The sequence below is a fragment of the Gossypium raimondii genome, chromosome 8 (assembly GCF_025698545.1).
Source record: "Gossypium raimondii isolate GPD5lz chromosome 8, ASM2569854v1, whole genome shotgun sequence".
Lineage (NCBI taxonomy): Eukaryota > Viridiplantae > Streptophyta > Magnoliopsida > Malvales > Malvaceae > Gossypium > Gossypium raimondii.
The window spans coordinates 7,269,009-7,281,266 of NC_068572.1; the positions used below are offsets into that span (position 1 = coordinate 7,269,009).

At 37.3% G+C, this 12,258-nt stretch overlaps 2 protein-coding genes across 2 annotated transcripts; both read left to right on the plus strand.

Moving 5' to 3' along the window:
- Positions 1–7,546: 7,546 nt before the first annotated feature.
- On the plus strand, positions 7,547–8,854 carry LOC128043122 (ankyrin repeat-containing protein BDA1-like). The gene has a single exon (XM_052635320.1). It carries the CDS (start codon positions 8,153–8,155, stop codon positions 8,780–8,782), a length of 630 nt encoding a protein of 209 aa, XP_052491280.1. The 5' UTR covers positions 7,547–8,152; the 3' UTR covers positions 8,783–8,854.
- Positions 8,787–9,775, plus strand: LOC105793543 (uncharacterized; the record flags this gene model as incomplete). The annotated part of the gene is made up of 1 exon (XM_012622440.2): positions 8,787–9,775. A coding segment is annotated over one exon (828 nt), but the record flags the coding sequence as incomplete, so codon positions are not given.
- Between the last annotated feature and the right edge of the window lie 2,483 nt (positions 9,776–12,258).

The following is a 12,258-nucleotide window of genomic DNA, read 5'->3' on the forward strand; positions in this document are numbered from 1 at the left end:
ACTTACAACTTACATAACTTACATTAATATTATACTTAAATTACATAAGTTAGTTAATTAATTAATATTATACATAACTTATATAACTTACAACTTACATAACTTACATTAATATTATACTTAAATTACATAAGTTAGTTAATTAATATTATACATAACTTACATAACTTACAACTTACATAACTTACATTAATATTATACTTAAATTACATAAGTTAGTTAATTAATATTATACATAACTTACATAACTTACAACTTACATAACTTACATTAATATTATACTTAAATTACATAAGTTAGTTAATTAATATTATACATAACTTACATAACTTACAACTTACATAACTTACATTAATATTATACTTAAATTACATAAGTTAGTTAATTAATATTATACATAACTTACATAACTTACAACTTACATAACTTACAATCTACATAACTTACATTTTTTAATTATTAAGTAAAGTACATAACTTAATTAATTTTCATAATAAATAACTTACATAACCTACAACTTCTTACATAGCTTATGTGACTTACATAACTTACATAGCATAATTTTCATAATACTGGACTTACATAATTTGGGTAATAAATAACTTACATATAATACATAACTTACATAGCGTAACTATACTTATTCCTAAATCCTAAACCCGTGCAATTTATTATCAAGATTAGGCTTCAAGAAATAAGAAATGGACCGGTCTTGGATGAATTTGTCAAGGGTAAGCGACGGTTACCGAAATGGAGTGCAAACTTTTCTAAATTTTGCATTTCAATATGCAAGCCAAGAGAACATGATTCTTTGCCCGTGTACGAAGTGTGTCAACATAAACTGGCATTATCGTGAAGTTGTATACGAGCATCTAATTGTTGATGGGTTTGTTCGTGGTTATAAACAATGGTTTTTTCATGGAGAATGCCCGCCTAGTACTTCCTCTTCAAGGATGGATGTATCTTATGACAAGATCGCCTACCATCATCATTAGAGGGGATGACATGGAAGGGATGTTATGGAAGCATTTAATATTCACATCATGGTTTACTGATCGTTCCCACCGACTTTGTGCCATCGATGATTGTAATCTCGGTGGAAATGCTTTTACCGAACCCGGAAGAAACCAACATCATGAAGAGCCGAATGGAGAAGCGGCAAAGTTCTACGCGCTACTTAATGAGATGAACGAAGAACTATATGAGGGATCGAAATTTTCAAAAATGTCTTTCTACATTCGTCTTTTCCAGTTAAAATGTTTGGGAGGGTGGACCGGAAACTCATTGACAATGCTGTTAGAGTTTTTGAGAGAAATGTTTCCGCTTGTAAAAATCCCTCAGTCATGCAAAGATATGAAGAAAATGATAAAAGACTTAGGTCTTGGGTACAACAAAATCCATAGTTGCCCGAATGATTGCATGTTGTACTGGGGCGATCGGAGAAACCAACAGTGCGGTCATGTATGCGGCGAATCCCGTTGGATGAATAGAAACACAGAAGATGGGAACGACGATGAAAATGATGCACAGCCAAGAAAGAAGCCGGTCAAGATTTTACGGTATTTTTCGCTGATACCAAGGCTTCAAAGGCTTTTCATGTCGTCGAAGACAGCGGAGTCAATGACGTGGCACCATGAAGGACGAACCGATGATGGATTATTAAGGCATCCGGCAGATTCTTTAGCTTGGAAATCATTTGACAATAAATTTCCAAGCTTTGCAAGCGATCCGAGGAGTGTCAGGCTTGGCCTAGCATCTGATGGATTTAATCCTTACAAGATCATGAGTATCGCATACGATTACATGGCGATGGTGCTTGTTCCTTACAATCGCCTCCGTGGATTTGCATGAAGCAATCTTCCTTATCTTATCTATGATTATCCACGAGAGAAAGGGCCCGGAATGATATCGACATTTATTTACAGCCACTTATTGAAGAGTTAAAACAATTATGGGCTGGTGTCGAGACATACGATGTCTTTGAGAAAGGAGAACTTTAATTTACGTGCGACTTTGATGTGGACCATTAATGACTTCCCGCTTATGCCAATTTATCCGGTTGGAGTACCAAGGGTCGTTATCGTGCCCTGTTGTCTGCACAAACATGTTCGCAATGGTTATACAATGGGAAGAAGTTCTCTTACATGGGGCATCGTCGGTGGTTACCGAAAAATCATAGATTTAGATTTCAGAGTTCGGCATTTGATGATGCATCAAGAGTTCGTAGAAGCTCCTTCGTAGACAAGTGGATTTGAAATCTTGTTAATGTTGGAAGATATGAATTTCAGTTATGGGAAGATGAACCAACCGGCAAACACGCAAAGAAATAGAAGATCAAATGATGAAGCTGATGATAACTCCGATAGAGAGGACGATCCTAATGAGGCGGACTTGTGGAAAAAAAGAAGTATTTTTTTTGAGTTACCTTATTGGGAGCACCACCTTTTACGACACAATCTTGATGTTATGCATATTGAGAAAAATGTTTGCGAGAACATTGTCTGTACAATTTTGAATGTAGACGAAAAATTAAAAGACAATCTTCAGAGTCGACTTGATTTAGTTCAGATGGGAATTCGACCTGATCTTCATCCGAATCCACTTCCGAATGGTAAATATCGGTTGCCGCCTTCAATTTTCTCAATGTCGAAGACAGAGAAAGAAGTGTTCTGCATGGTGTTGAAGGATATAAAGGTTCCAGATGCGTATGCATCAAATATATCTCGATGTGCTAGTGTTAAAGATCAAAGACTATATTCGCTAAAGTCACATGACTATCACATCTTGATGCAAGATTTACTGCCAGTTGCTCTAGGATGTTGTATTTCGAAGAAGGTGACGTCTTGTATAATTGAACTATCCAATATAATGAAAGCCATTTGTGGCAAAGTTTTGGATGTTCAAGAACTTCAGAAGGTACAAGATCGAGCCGCTTTAACTCTATGCAACATGGAGAAAATCTGCCCACCTTCCTTCTTCACTATTATGGTTCACTTGATAATCCATCTCCCGCATGAAGCAATTCTTGGCGGACCCGTTTTCTATCGATGGATGTATCCCATAGAAAGGTGTTAATTACAATTTTGTAAATTTTCATTCATTCACCCATGTGCCTTTAGTTACAACTTTTGACAATGTTGTATATTGTGTTTAGGTTCCTATCAAAATTAAAGTCTTATTGCCGCAACAAGCGTTATCTAGAAAGATCGATTGCTGAAGGCTACTTGGCAGAGGAATGTATGACCTTCTGTTCAAGATATTTGGAAGATGTTGAAACAAGGTTGAACAGACCAAATAGAAATGCTGGACTCACGGATCGTAACTTTGCCGACAGTTATTTGTTCCAAAGTTTTGGAGAACCAATCGGTAAAGTTGAAATTGCAGAATTAGATGATTTATCGTGGGTACAAGCACATCGATATGTTCTGTTTCACCACGAATCAATGGAACCTTTACGCAAGTAAGTTCTAGAAATTTGATAAATATTTATCATTTCAAAACATATTTGTAACATAGTGAGTACAAACAAATATTGAGATCTCGTTCGCGCTCCCGAAGAACACAACATCGAGATATCAATAAGTTGTTTACAGAATCTTTTCATGAATGGTTAAGTCAAACGGTATGTAATTGGAGCTTTCACCGACAAATAATAATATTTATTCAAAACATTTTTAATTACTCAGTTTTCTTTCCATTCAATAGGTTTGGAGTGGGAAGAACGTCACCGACGAAGTTAAATGGCTTTCCCAAGGTCCAAATCGGGTGGTTAAAAGATATAGTGCATTCCTCATAAACGAATTCAGATTTCATACAAAATATCGCGAGAGATTGAGGAGAACGCAAAATTGTGGAATAGTTGTTAATTCCTCAATTACAAGTTATGCTAGTGCTAGGGACAATAATCCTGTGGAGGGAAATGGGGAATATTTTGGACTTCTTACTGACATAATTGAGTTGGATTACTACGGCAAATGGAAAGTTGTCTTATTTCGAGGTGATTGGGCCGATGTTAATACTGCACGTGGAATCAAGCAAGATCAATTTAGTTTCACAATGGTAAACTTCGCTCGATTGATTCACACAGGACAACAATTGATTGATGAGCCGTATGTATTTCCTTCTCAAGTCAAACAAGTTTTTTACTCAAAAGATCCAACTGATGAGGGTTGGTACGTTGTACTCCGTAACATCCCTAGAGACTTGTTTGACATGGGCAGTGGAAGTAGAGATGACATTGACGACAGAACACAAACTTTACCATTTCCAGAACAGAACTTAACGAAAACATCCCTAGTACTAGTACACAATTTCAATGGGTCCGCCAGGATACGGATGAAGATATTTACGAATTATAATGTGTCAGCTTTTACGATTATCTAATTATATTTACGAATGATGTTATTGTTGTAATTGTATACTAAGTTTTCAACTAATTTATTTATATTGTAGATAAAATGCCTAGAAGAAAAGTGCGATCGCACCGCATTGTTCAAGGTACTCCAAACTCGTGAAACAAACAAAGACCTTGAACAACAGATCGCAATTGGATCTTGAATGTTCGGTTACACGAGGAACATATAGAAGTTCAAAGTAATTTAACATTTAATTTTCATGTGTCTTGACTTCTTGTTTATTTTTTTAAATTTCAGATATTACAATACTTTTATTTTTCAGATGAAACTAGTGAGACGGAGAGTTCGCAGACGTCAAGATCTTGAGCGATTTATCGACCTAGATCCAATCGAGCGTGTCCAAGTATCCAGAATAGCTTTGGTCACTGTTGGATCAGAAGCCCGCCTTTTAGCAGGATACAAGGGCATTCTAGCACGGAATGCAAATATGTTGCCAATTAACTTCGAGTCATGGCATAAAGTGCCCGAGAGTAACAAGAACCAAGCTCTCGATAACATTAAGGTAACAAAACGTGTATGTCATTTATAATACTTGGGTTTAAGTTTCGTTTACATTTACTTTCTTAAGTTGTGTTTTTTGTAGGCGAGATTTGCTCTAGAGGTCTCCGATGCTAATGTAAAGAAGGCATTGGGAAAAAGATGGAGAGACCATAAGAGCACTTTAAAGAAAGAATATTTTAAAACAAAAACAACACACGACGAGAGATTACAAAATGTCCCGCCGGGAATGCTGAGGTACCAGTGGGAAGAGGTCGTTAGATTTTGGACTTCGAAGAAAGGAGAGGTATGTGTAACTTATAAAATTTTGTAATTATTTTGGTGTATAGTATTTCCTAATTAACGTACTAATAATTTCATAATGTAGGATCGTGAACAAGTTGGAAAAGCAGTAGGCGACAACAAAAATTCACTCACACAGCTGGGTCGAAAAGTTTTGCGTGTGTAGCTCATGCAGAGGTATTTTGAAATGCTTTTAATATTGGCAGATATTTATTACTTTCTATCAATTAATATTTTTACTATTGTATTGTAGGAACTGTCGTCCGGTCAAAAAGTTGGACGACTTCAACTTTTTGACATTACACATAGGAAGAAAGATGGAAACCCTATGACTCCTGAAGCTGCAGAAATTATGGTACGTTTGCTTAATACAATTTCACTTGTTTTAATTATTTATATAGTGTTTACTTTCTAATGATTTATTTCATTTATTATAATGCAAATATTGTTAAGTTATGTTGCATTCTTATTTTTAATATATATATGCGTTCCTATCTATGTGTGATTTATTTTTAGGAAAAATTAAATAATAAAAAGGCGAGTACGACGCGATTGCATCCAGTGATAGTTCTGTTCATATTGACGACATTGATAACCGGATTATCACTGAAGTTTTGGGTCCTGAAAGGTATGGTCGGGTTCGATTCCAAAGATCTTTTGTTAACCCGTCCCAATATTTTGGATCTAGCTCGCAACAGTATATGCCTTCGGGGAGTCGAGCTGAAGCTGAAGTTCAGAGGTTAAGAGACCAGATTGCTCTGATGCAAGTGACAACAACTGAGCAAATTACACAACTTAAAGCGGAGGCAACATCGAGAGAAGCTGATGTTCAAAAAAGATATGAAGAACTCCAGCTACAACTTAAAGCAGATGCAGCAGCGAGAGAAGCTGAGGTTCAACGAAAGTATGAAGAACTCCAATGACTTAGAGCGAATCTGGCAGAAAAGAAGCAGAGGCGACAGCGAGAGAAGAACAGGCTGCAGCAAGGGAAGCAGAGGCTAAAGCGAGGGAAGTAGAGCAGCGTCAAAAGTTCGATGAACTCCAGCAGCAGCTCCAGAGTATGATGAAGATGTTTCAGCAGTCGCAACAGCCGCCGTCTTAGACTATCGTGTAAATACACTTCAATTTTGACTTTCAATTATCATTTTAACTTTTAACATTTTTGTAAGAATAATACGAATTTGTTTATATTTATTGATATTTATTATATTATTTGTTTAATCCATAGATTTGTTACTTTTGGCTGGTTTAGATATGATTTCTTTTGATTTATTTTTTACAGGAGGGCAGAAAATATAAAAAAAATTTACAAATCTGCCAAATTTAGCGGCGTTTTTGGTAAAAGCGCCGCTATAGATTAGGGTCTTTAACGGTGTTTTTGCGCGAAGCGCCGCTATATAGACAAAGGGTATTTAGCGGCGTTTTCTGGATAAGCGCCGCTATAGATCAGGGTCTATTGCGGCGTTTTTAGGAAAAGCGCCGCTAAAGGCCATGATCTATAGCGGCGCTTATATAAAAAACGCCGCTAAAGACCCTGATCTATAGCGGCGCTTTCAACAAAAACGCTGCTAACGACACCAATCTATAGCGGCGGTTATATTAAAAACGCCGCTAAAGCTCTTAGTCTTCAGCGGCGTTTGTGATAGAAGCGCCGCTATAGACCAACACCTTTAGCGGCGCTATCTTTAGCGGCATCTTTTGCGGCGCTTATCAAAGCGCCGCTAAAAGTATTTGCGGCGCTAAAAAGCACCGCTAAAGGCCTAAAAAAGCGCCGCTAAAAGCCTGCTTTGGTGTAGTGATTTTTAATTATTTATTTAGTTAGTAAAGGTTTAACAATTGAATTGATCAAACCGATTGAATCGGAAATTAGTGGTCTAACAGTTTAACTATTGGTTCGATTATTATAACATTATATATGACACTCTCAAATTGTTCCACGTTATCACTTAAAATTTTATATAAATTTTTAAAATTTCAAGTGATTATGTGGCACAATCTTAGAGTGTTACGTTATCGAACTTTTATATTTTTCAACTTTAGGGATCAAAATAAATTTAGTTATCAAGTTTAAATACTAAAATGACTAACAAAAGTATAAGTATTAAAATAAACCTAATTACAAAATTTAAAGACTAAAAACTATATTATCCTTTTATAATATTATATAAATTTTAAATAAAATAACTAAAAATCTAAAATAAATCAACTAAAAATTACACAAGTGTTTAATAAGACTTATAGACCATTCCTGATTTTTTTTTTTTAAATAGATATTCTTTTACATAAAATGTTTGATATTATGTACGTATTATCCGACAGACTTCGCTTCTATTTGTTTAACCCGCAAAGTATCCAAGTCACCTTTGATCTCTCTTCCCGAGGGTTGCTTATTTGGTGAAACGTGCATGGGTTTAGTTTATTTTTCTCTAGGTTTGCGCCATTGCACCAAGCCACCAACTCCCACCATCAGCTTCTTCCCCGTCGATCGGTGTTGCACCTTCATCGGATTGGTTCAGTGCTTCCTTGGTAGCTAGCTGCGTGATCAACGCATGTTCTTTGCCTTTCCTTTCAGTGAGAGGAGAATCATGACGAAGATCAACGTTTTAGATTCAATCTTTCTTTTACTCAATATACAGTAAGGATTTATAATCTTTCCGATTTTAAGTTTCTTTTATTCTGATTTCCAGGTATCAAAAGTAAAGTACTACTCGAAAAAGAAACAGATCCAGTTTAAGAAAATTATTTCTTTTTTGGCTTGCTTGCATTGCAAGCCAAAATATGTCCATGTTTCTAAATTCCATTTCCAGTCCAATAGGCAACAATTCACGTATTCCCATGAAGCTTCATGATTACGAATTCAGTCATATAAAATATACCGGATTGTTCCCTTGAACACGGAAAGCTGATACTGCATTTCTCAGCACTGCCAAGGGCAACAACAACAAGATCAAGTAGAAATGGAATCAAGATTGTTCGAAGCAGCTCGTTGTGGAGATATATCTGCATTTCACTCATTACTCGAGGAAGATCCATTTCTGCTCGACCGAGTTGCGTTAAATTCAGTCTATAATCCTCTACACGTATCCGCATTGGCAGGACAAGTGGAAATCACAAAGGAAATCGTGAGCAGAAAGCCGGCATTCACTAGGGAGCTAAACGAAAATGGTTTTAGTCCTATACATGTTGCTTCAGCAAATGGGCACATTGAGATAATAAGAGAGCTTATGAGGGTTGGATATGATATATGCCTTTTGAAAGGGAAAGACGGCAAAGTTCCACTCCATTGCGCGGCTTTAAAAGGGAGAGTGGATGTTGTTAAGGAACTGGTGTGGGCTTGCCCCGAGTCTCTTAAACAAGTGACGGGTTGCGGCGAAACCGCCCTTCATTTGACTGTGAAAAGCAATCAGATTGAAGCTGCAAGGGTATTGATTGAGGAGATAAGGAGGTTACAAATGATGGAAATCTTGAACTGGAAAGACACCGAGGGCAACACCGTTTTACATCAGGCAACCTTCAATAGACAACATGAGGCAAGTGTAGTTACAATTACTTTCATCTTTTCTTATTCATTAATTCATTTCTCTTAGATGTTTCAGTTGGGTGAATTTGGATCGGATTACTTTAAGTGGTACTGGTTTGCAGATTATAGGTCTATTAATCGGTGGAGAAGCACTTGCTTGTGGAGTTAACGTAAATACAGTAAACACCAGCGGATTCACACCGAAGGATGTCCTGGATCTTTTGCTCCAAAATGGAAGTGATTTTTATCATCATGATATTCATATTTATCAGATGTTCCAGCAAGCTGGAGCTGTGAAAGGCCGAGAAATAACAACAGACCCTGCTTATGTCCGAACTCAAACAGAAAACCCAAACAGGCAAATAGCACAATCTGCTTGTTCATGGAACCTATGGAAGGAACTAATGAGAGAGGTAGCGGAATCATCCACCGACACTCAAAATGCACTAATGGTTGTGGCAGTCCTAATAGCAACGGTCACGTACCAAGCGGTTCTGAGCCCTCCAAGTGGTTTCTGGGAAGCTGATAAACGAAAATCTCAGACCGTTACGACAGTTCAAAAGAGAACCATGAATCCTGGAGAAGCTGTAATGGCGAGTGACCCTGAAATCTTTGCGGTGTTCATTGTGTTTAATGCCATTGGTTTCTTTGCATCGCTTGCCATGATATCTCTGCTTACAAGTGGATTCCCTCTCAGAGCAGGCTTAAGGTTGGCCATACTTTCAATGACGGCAACTTACGTAATTGCTGTAATCTATATGGGTCCAACGAAAATGAGGGAAGTGTATATAGTGGTGATTTTGATGGGTCTTCTATTTCTTGCGGAGTCGATACGGTTCACCGTGTGGTTGCTCAAGAAATGGGGAATTGTTGGTGATACGAGGAGCCGACTGCGTTAGACGAATCCACACTGTTTACAATGTGCAGCTTCTTTTTATTGCATGATGAAATGAATCAGTTCATGAGAGAGTTTAGAATTTTCATTGTTATCTTTTGAGCATGATGACTTGTTCTCTAAAAAATTGTGTCATCATTGTTCCTTGCATTACATGAAAGCAAAACAAAAGAATCTTTTTTTCATATATAAGGTTGTTAAAACCGGACATTGAAATTACTCTTAACACTACATCATTTAGTTGTTGGCATGAATCTCTTATTCATATGATAAATTAATTAAATTATGCATTTGTTATACTAGCTCGTATAAAAAGGGTCAAAGTCACATACCAGGTAATTGCCAAACAATTCAAAATAAGATAGCTTTATGTTAGATTGGTACTAACATGCATAGACTGAAAAGCTAGTAAACTGACCTTTGCATAACCCTACCAGTTTTATCGGGTCATGATAAAGGGATCAACCAATCTATTCGAAGGATAGCCCCAAGACAACCACAAAGACCAACTATGAGAGTTACACCTCCATGTTCATCATTCTTGTTGTTATCCTACTAAGATATTCCTTTGCTTTCTCCATTACGTCACACCTTTTTGTTAACTTAAGCATTTTTGTTGATACACGATATCAACAAGGGTGGAGAAAAAGGAGTGGGGGTGGTATTGAAGAAAGCTGATTCACGCATGCTAGGGCTAAGAGCCGAAAATGTCGGAGAAAGATGAGTAGGAAAATGGAGAGGAGCCCTCTCTATGTTGTGCTTTGGGGTATTTATTGGTGGATGATAGTTCTCACGTGGTCCTCTTGAAGAGAGTGCACTCGTTAGTAACGAATGGCTTAACACAGGATCCGACCAAGTGGTTAAGGACAAACGGGCCACCCATGAAGGGGTACAAGGCACATGAGTAGTTGATCACTAAGTGACCATCCAGACACTACAAAGTGAGGGCGCTGCTTGCGAGTCTCTCTGGTTGGTTCTCATGTTGCCACGAGCCCCAATCAAGGTAGGGGTATAGCAATTTTAAAGCATCATGGAGCACAAGTTCTAACATCCCCTAACTTACCTGCATCTTGTAAGAAGCATGATAACCTCACCCCAAATTAAAAGTCCAAACATTTAACCTCAAACTAATCCACCCATAGAGAAAGCACAAACAACATTCGCAATTGGCTTAATATTCAATTTAGTCTTCGAACTTTATCCATTCTCACTTTGGTACCTAAATGTTTTTGGCCCACTTTAGTTCTTAAACTATCATTTTTCCATACAGTTTAATTCAACCTTTTTAACGACATTAAAAAAACTATTACAGTGCTTATAACCAATAAAGAAGTGACATATGGCAATATATTTGTAACACCTTTAACCCATATTCGTCGTCAGAATAGGGTTATAGAGCATTATCGTAAAAACATAATTTACAATAATCCATTTCCAAACATTTCATAATCATAGAAAAATTCATTCAAACACATGCACATCATCCCTTATTCGAGCCCTCGAGGCCTTAAAAAATACTTTAGAAACGATTCGGGACTAAATCAGGAACATATGAACCTTAAGGAAAAAGTTGGAAAAATTCACACTGCGGGGGTCGCACGCCCGTGTCTCAGGCTGTGTAACATTCGAAATAGGAGCACACAGTCGTGTCCTAGCCCGTTTCCGTGCCTGTGTAAGTCTCTGACTTGGGTCACACGCCCATGTGTCAGGCCATGTAACTCTTGAAATGGCCTCACACGCCCGTGTGCCAGGCCGTGTGCTAGGCCGTTTAACTTTCGAAGAACAACCATTAAAACCAACAGGGACACACAGCTGTGTCGCATGACACAAGGCTGAGACACACACCCGTGTCTTAGGCCGTGTGGACAAGAAATAGGCCATATTCAAGCCATTTTTTTCACCCAATTCCTACACATACCTACAAGCCAATTGCACCTAGAATTAAGGCACCAAAACATGCATAATAAGACCATTTCAATAGACCAAATAACCATACAACCAATATGCCAAAAGGCACCTCAATCATAATTTATAAAACCTATCTAAACATGTGTATATTTATCCATAATTCAACCATACATAACTACTTATTACCAAACCAAACTTACCATATATGACCACATTTATGCCAACACAAATAGCTCGTAACTACATCAAAGCATAACCCTACTTGGCCACATTATGAACCTACCAAATTTGGTCACTCAAAACATACATCCACTTAGCCATATCAACATCAACCATCAAAGCATCAAAATGCCAAAAGCACACCAACCATATACCACCATACGCAACTACTTATTACCAAAGCAAACTTACCATATATGACCACATTTATGCCAACACAAATAGCTCGTAACTACATTAAAGCATAACCTCACTTGGCCACATTATGAACATACCAAATTTGGTCACTCAAAACATACATCCACTTAGCCATATAAACACCAACCATCAAAGCATCAAAATGCCAAAAGCACACCAACCATTACCATTTATACATGCCAAAAACAACAACTAAATCATTAACTGTAATACCCTCTACCCGTATTCGTCGCTGAAATAGGGTATGAGGCATTACCAGATTTTACCGAATAAATTTTTCATTATTACGAGTTAAATACTATTCATTTATCGAAACATGTCAT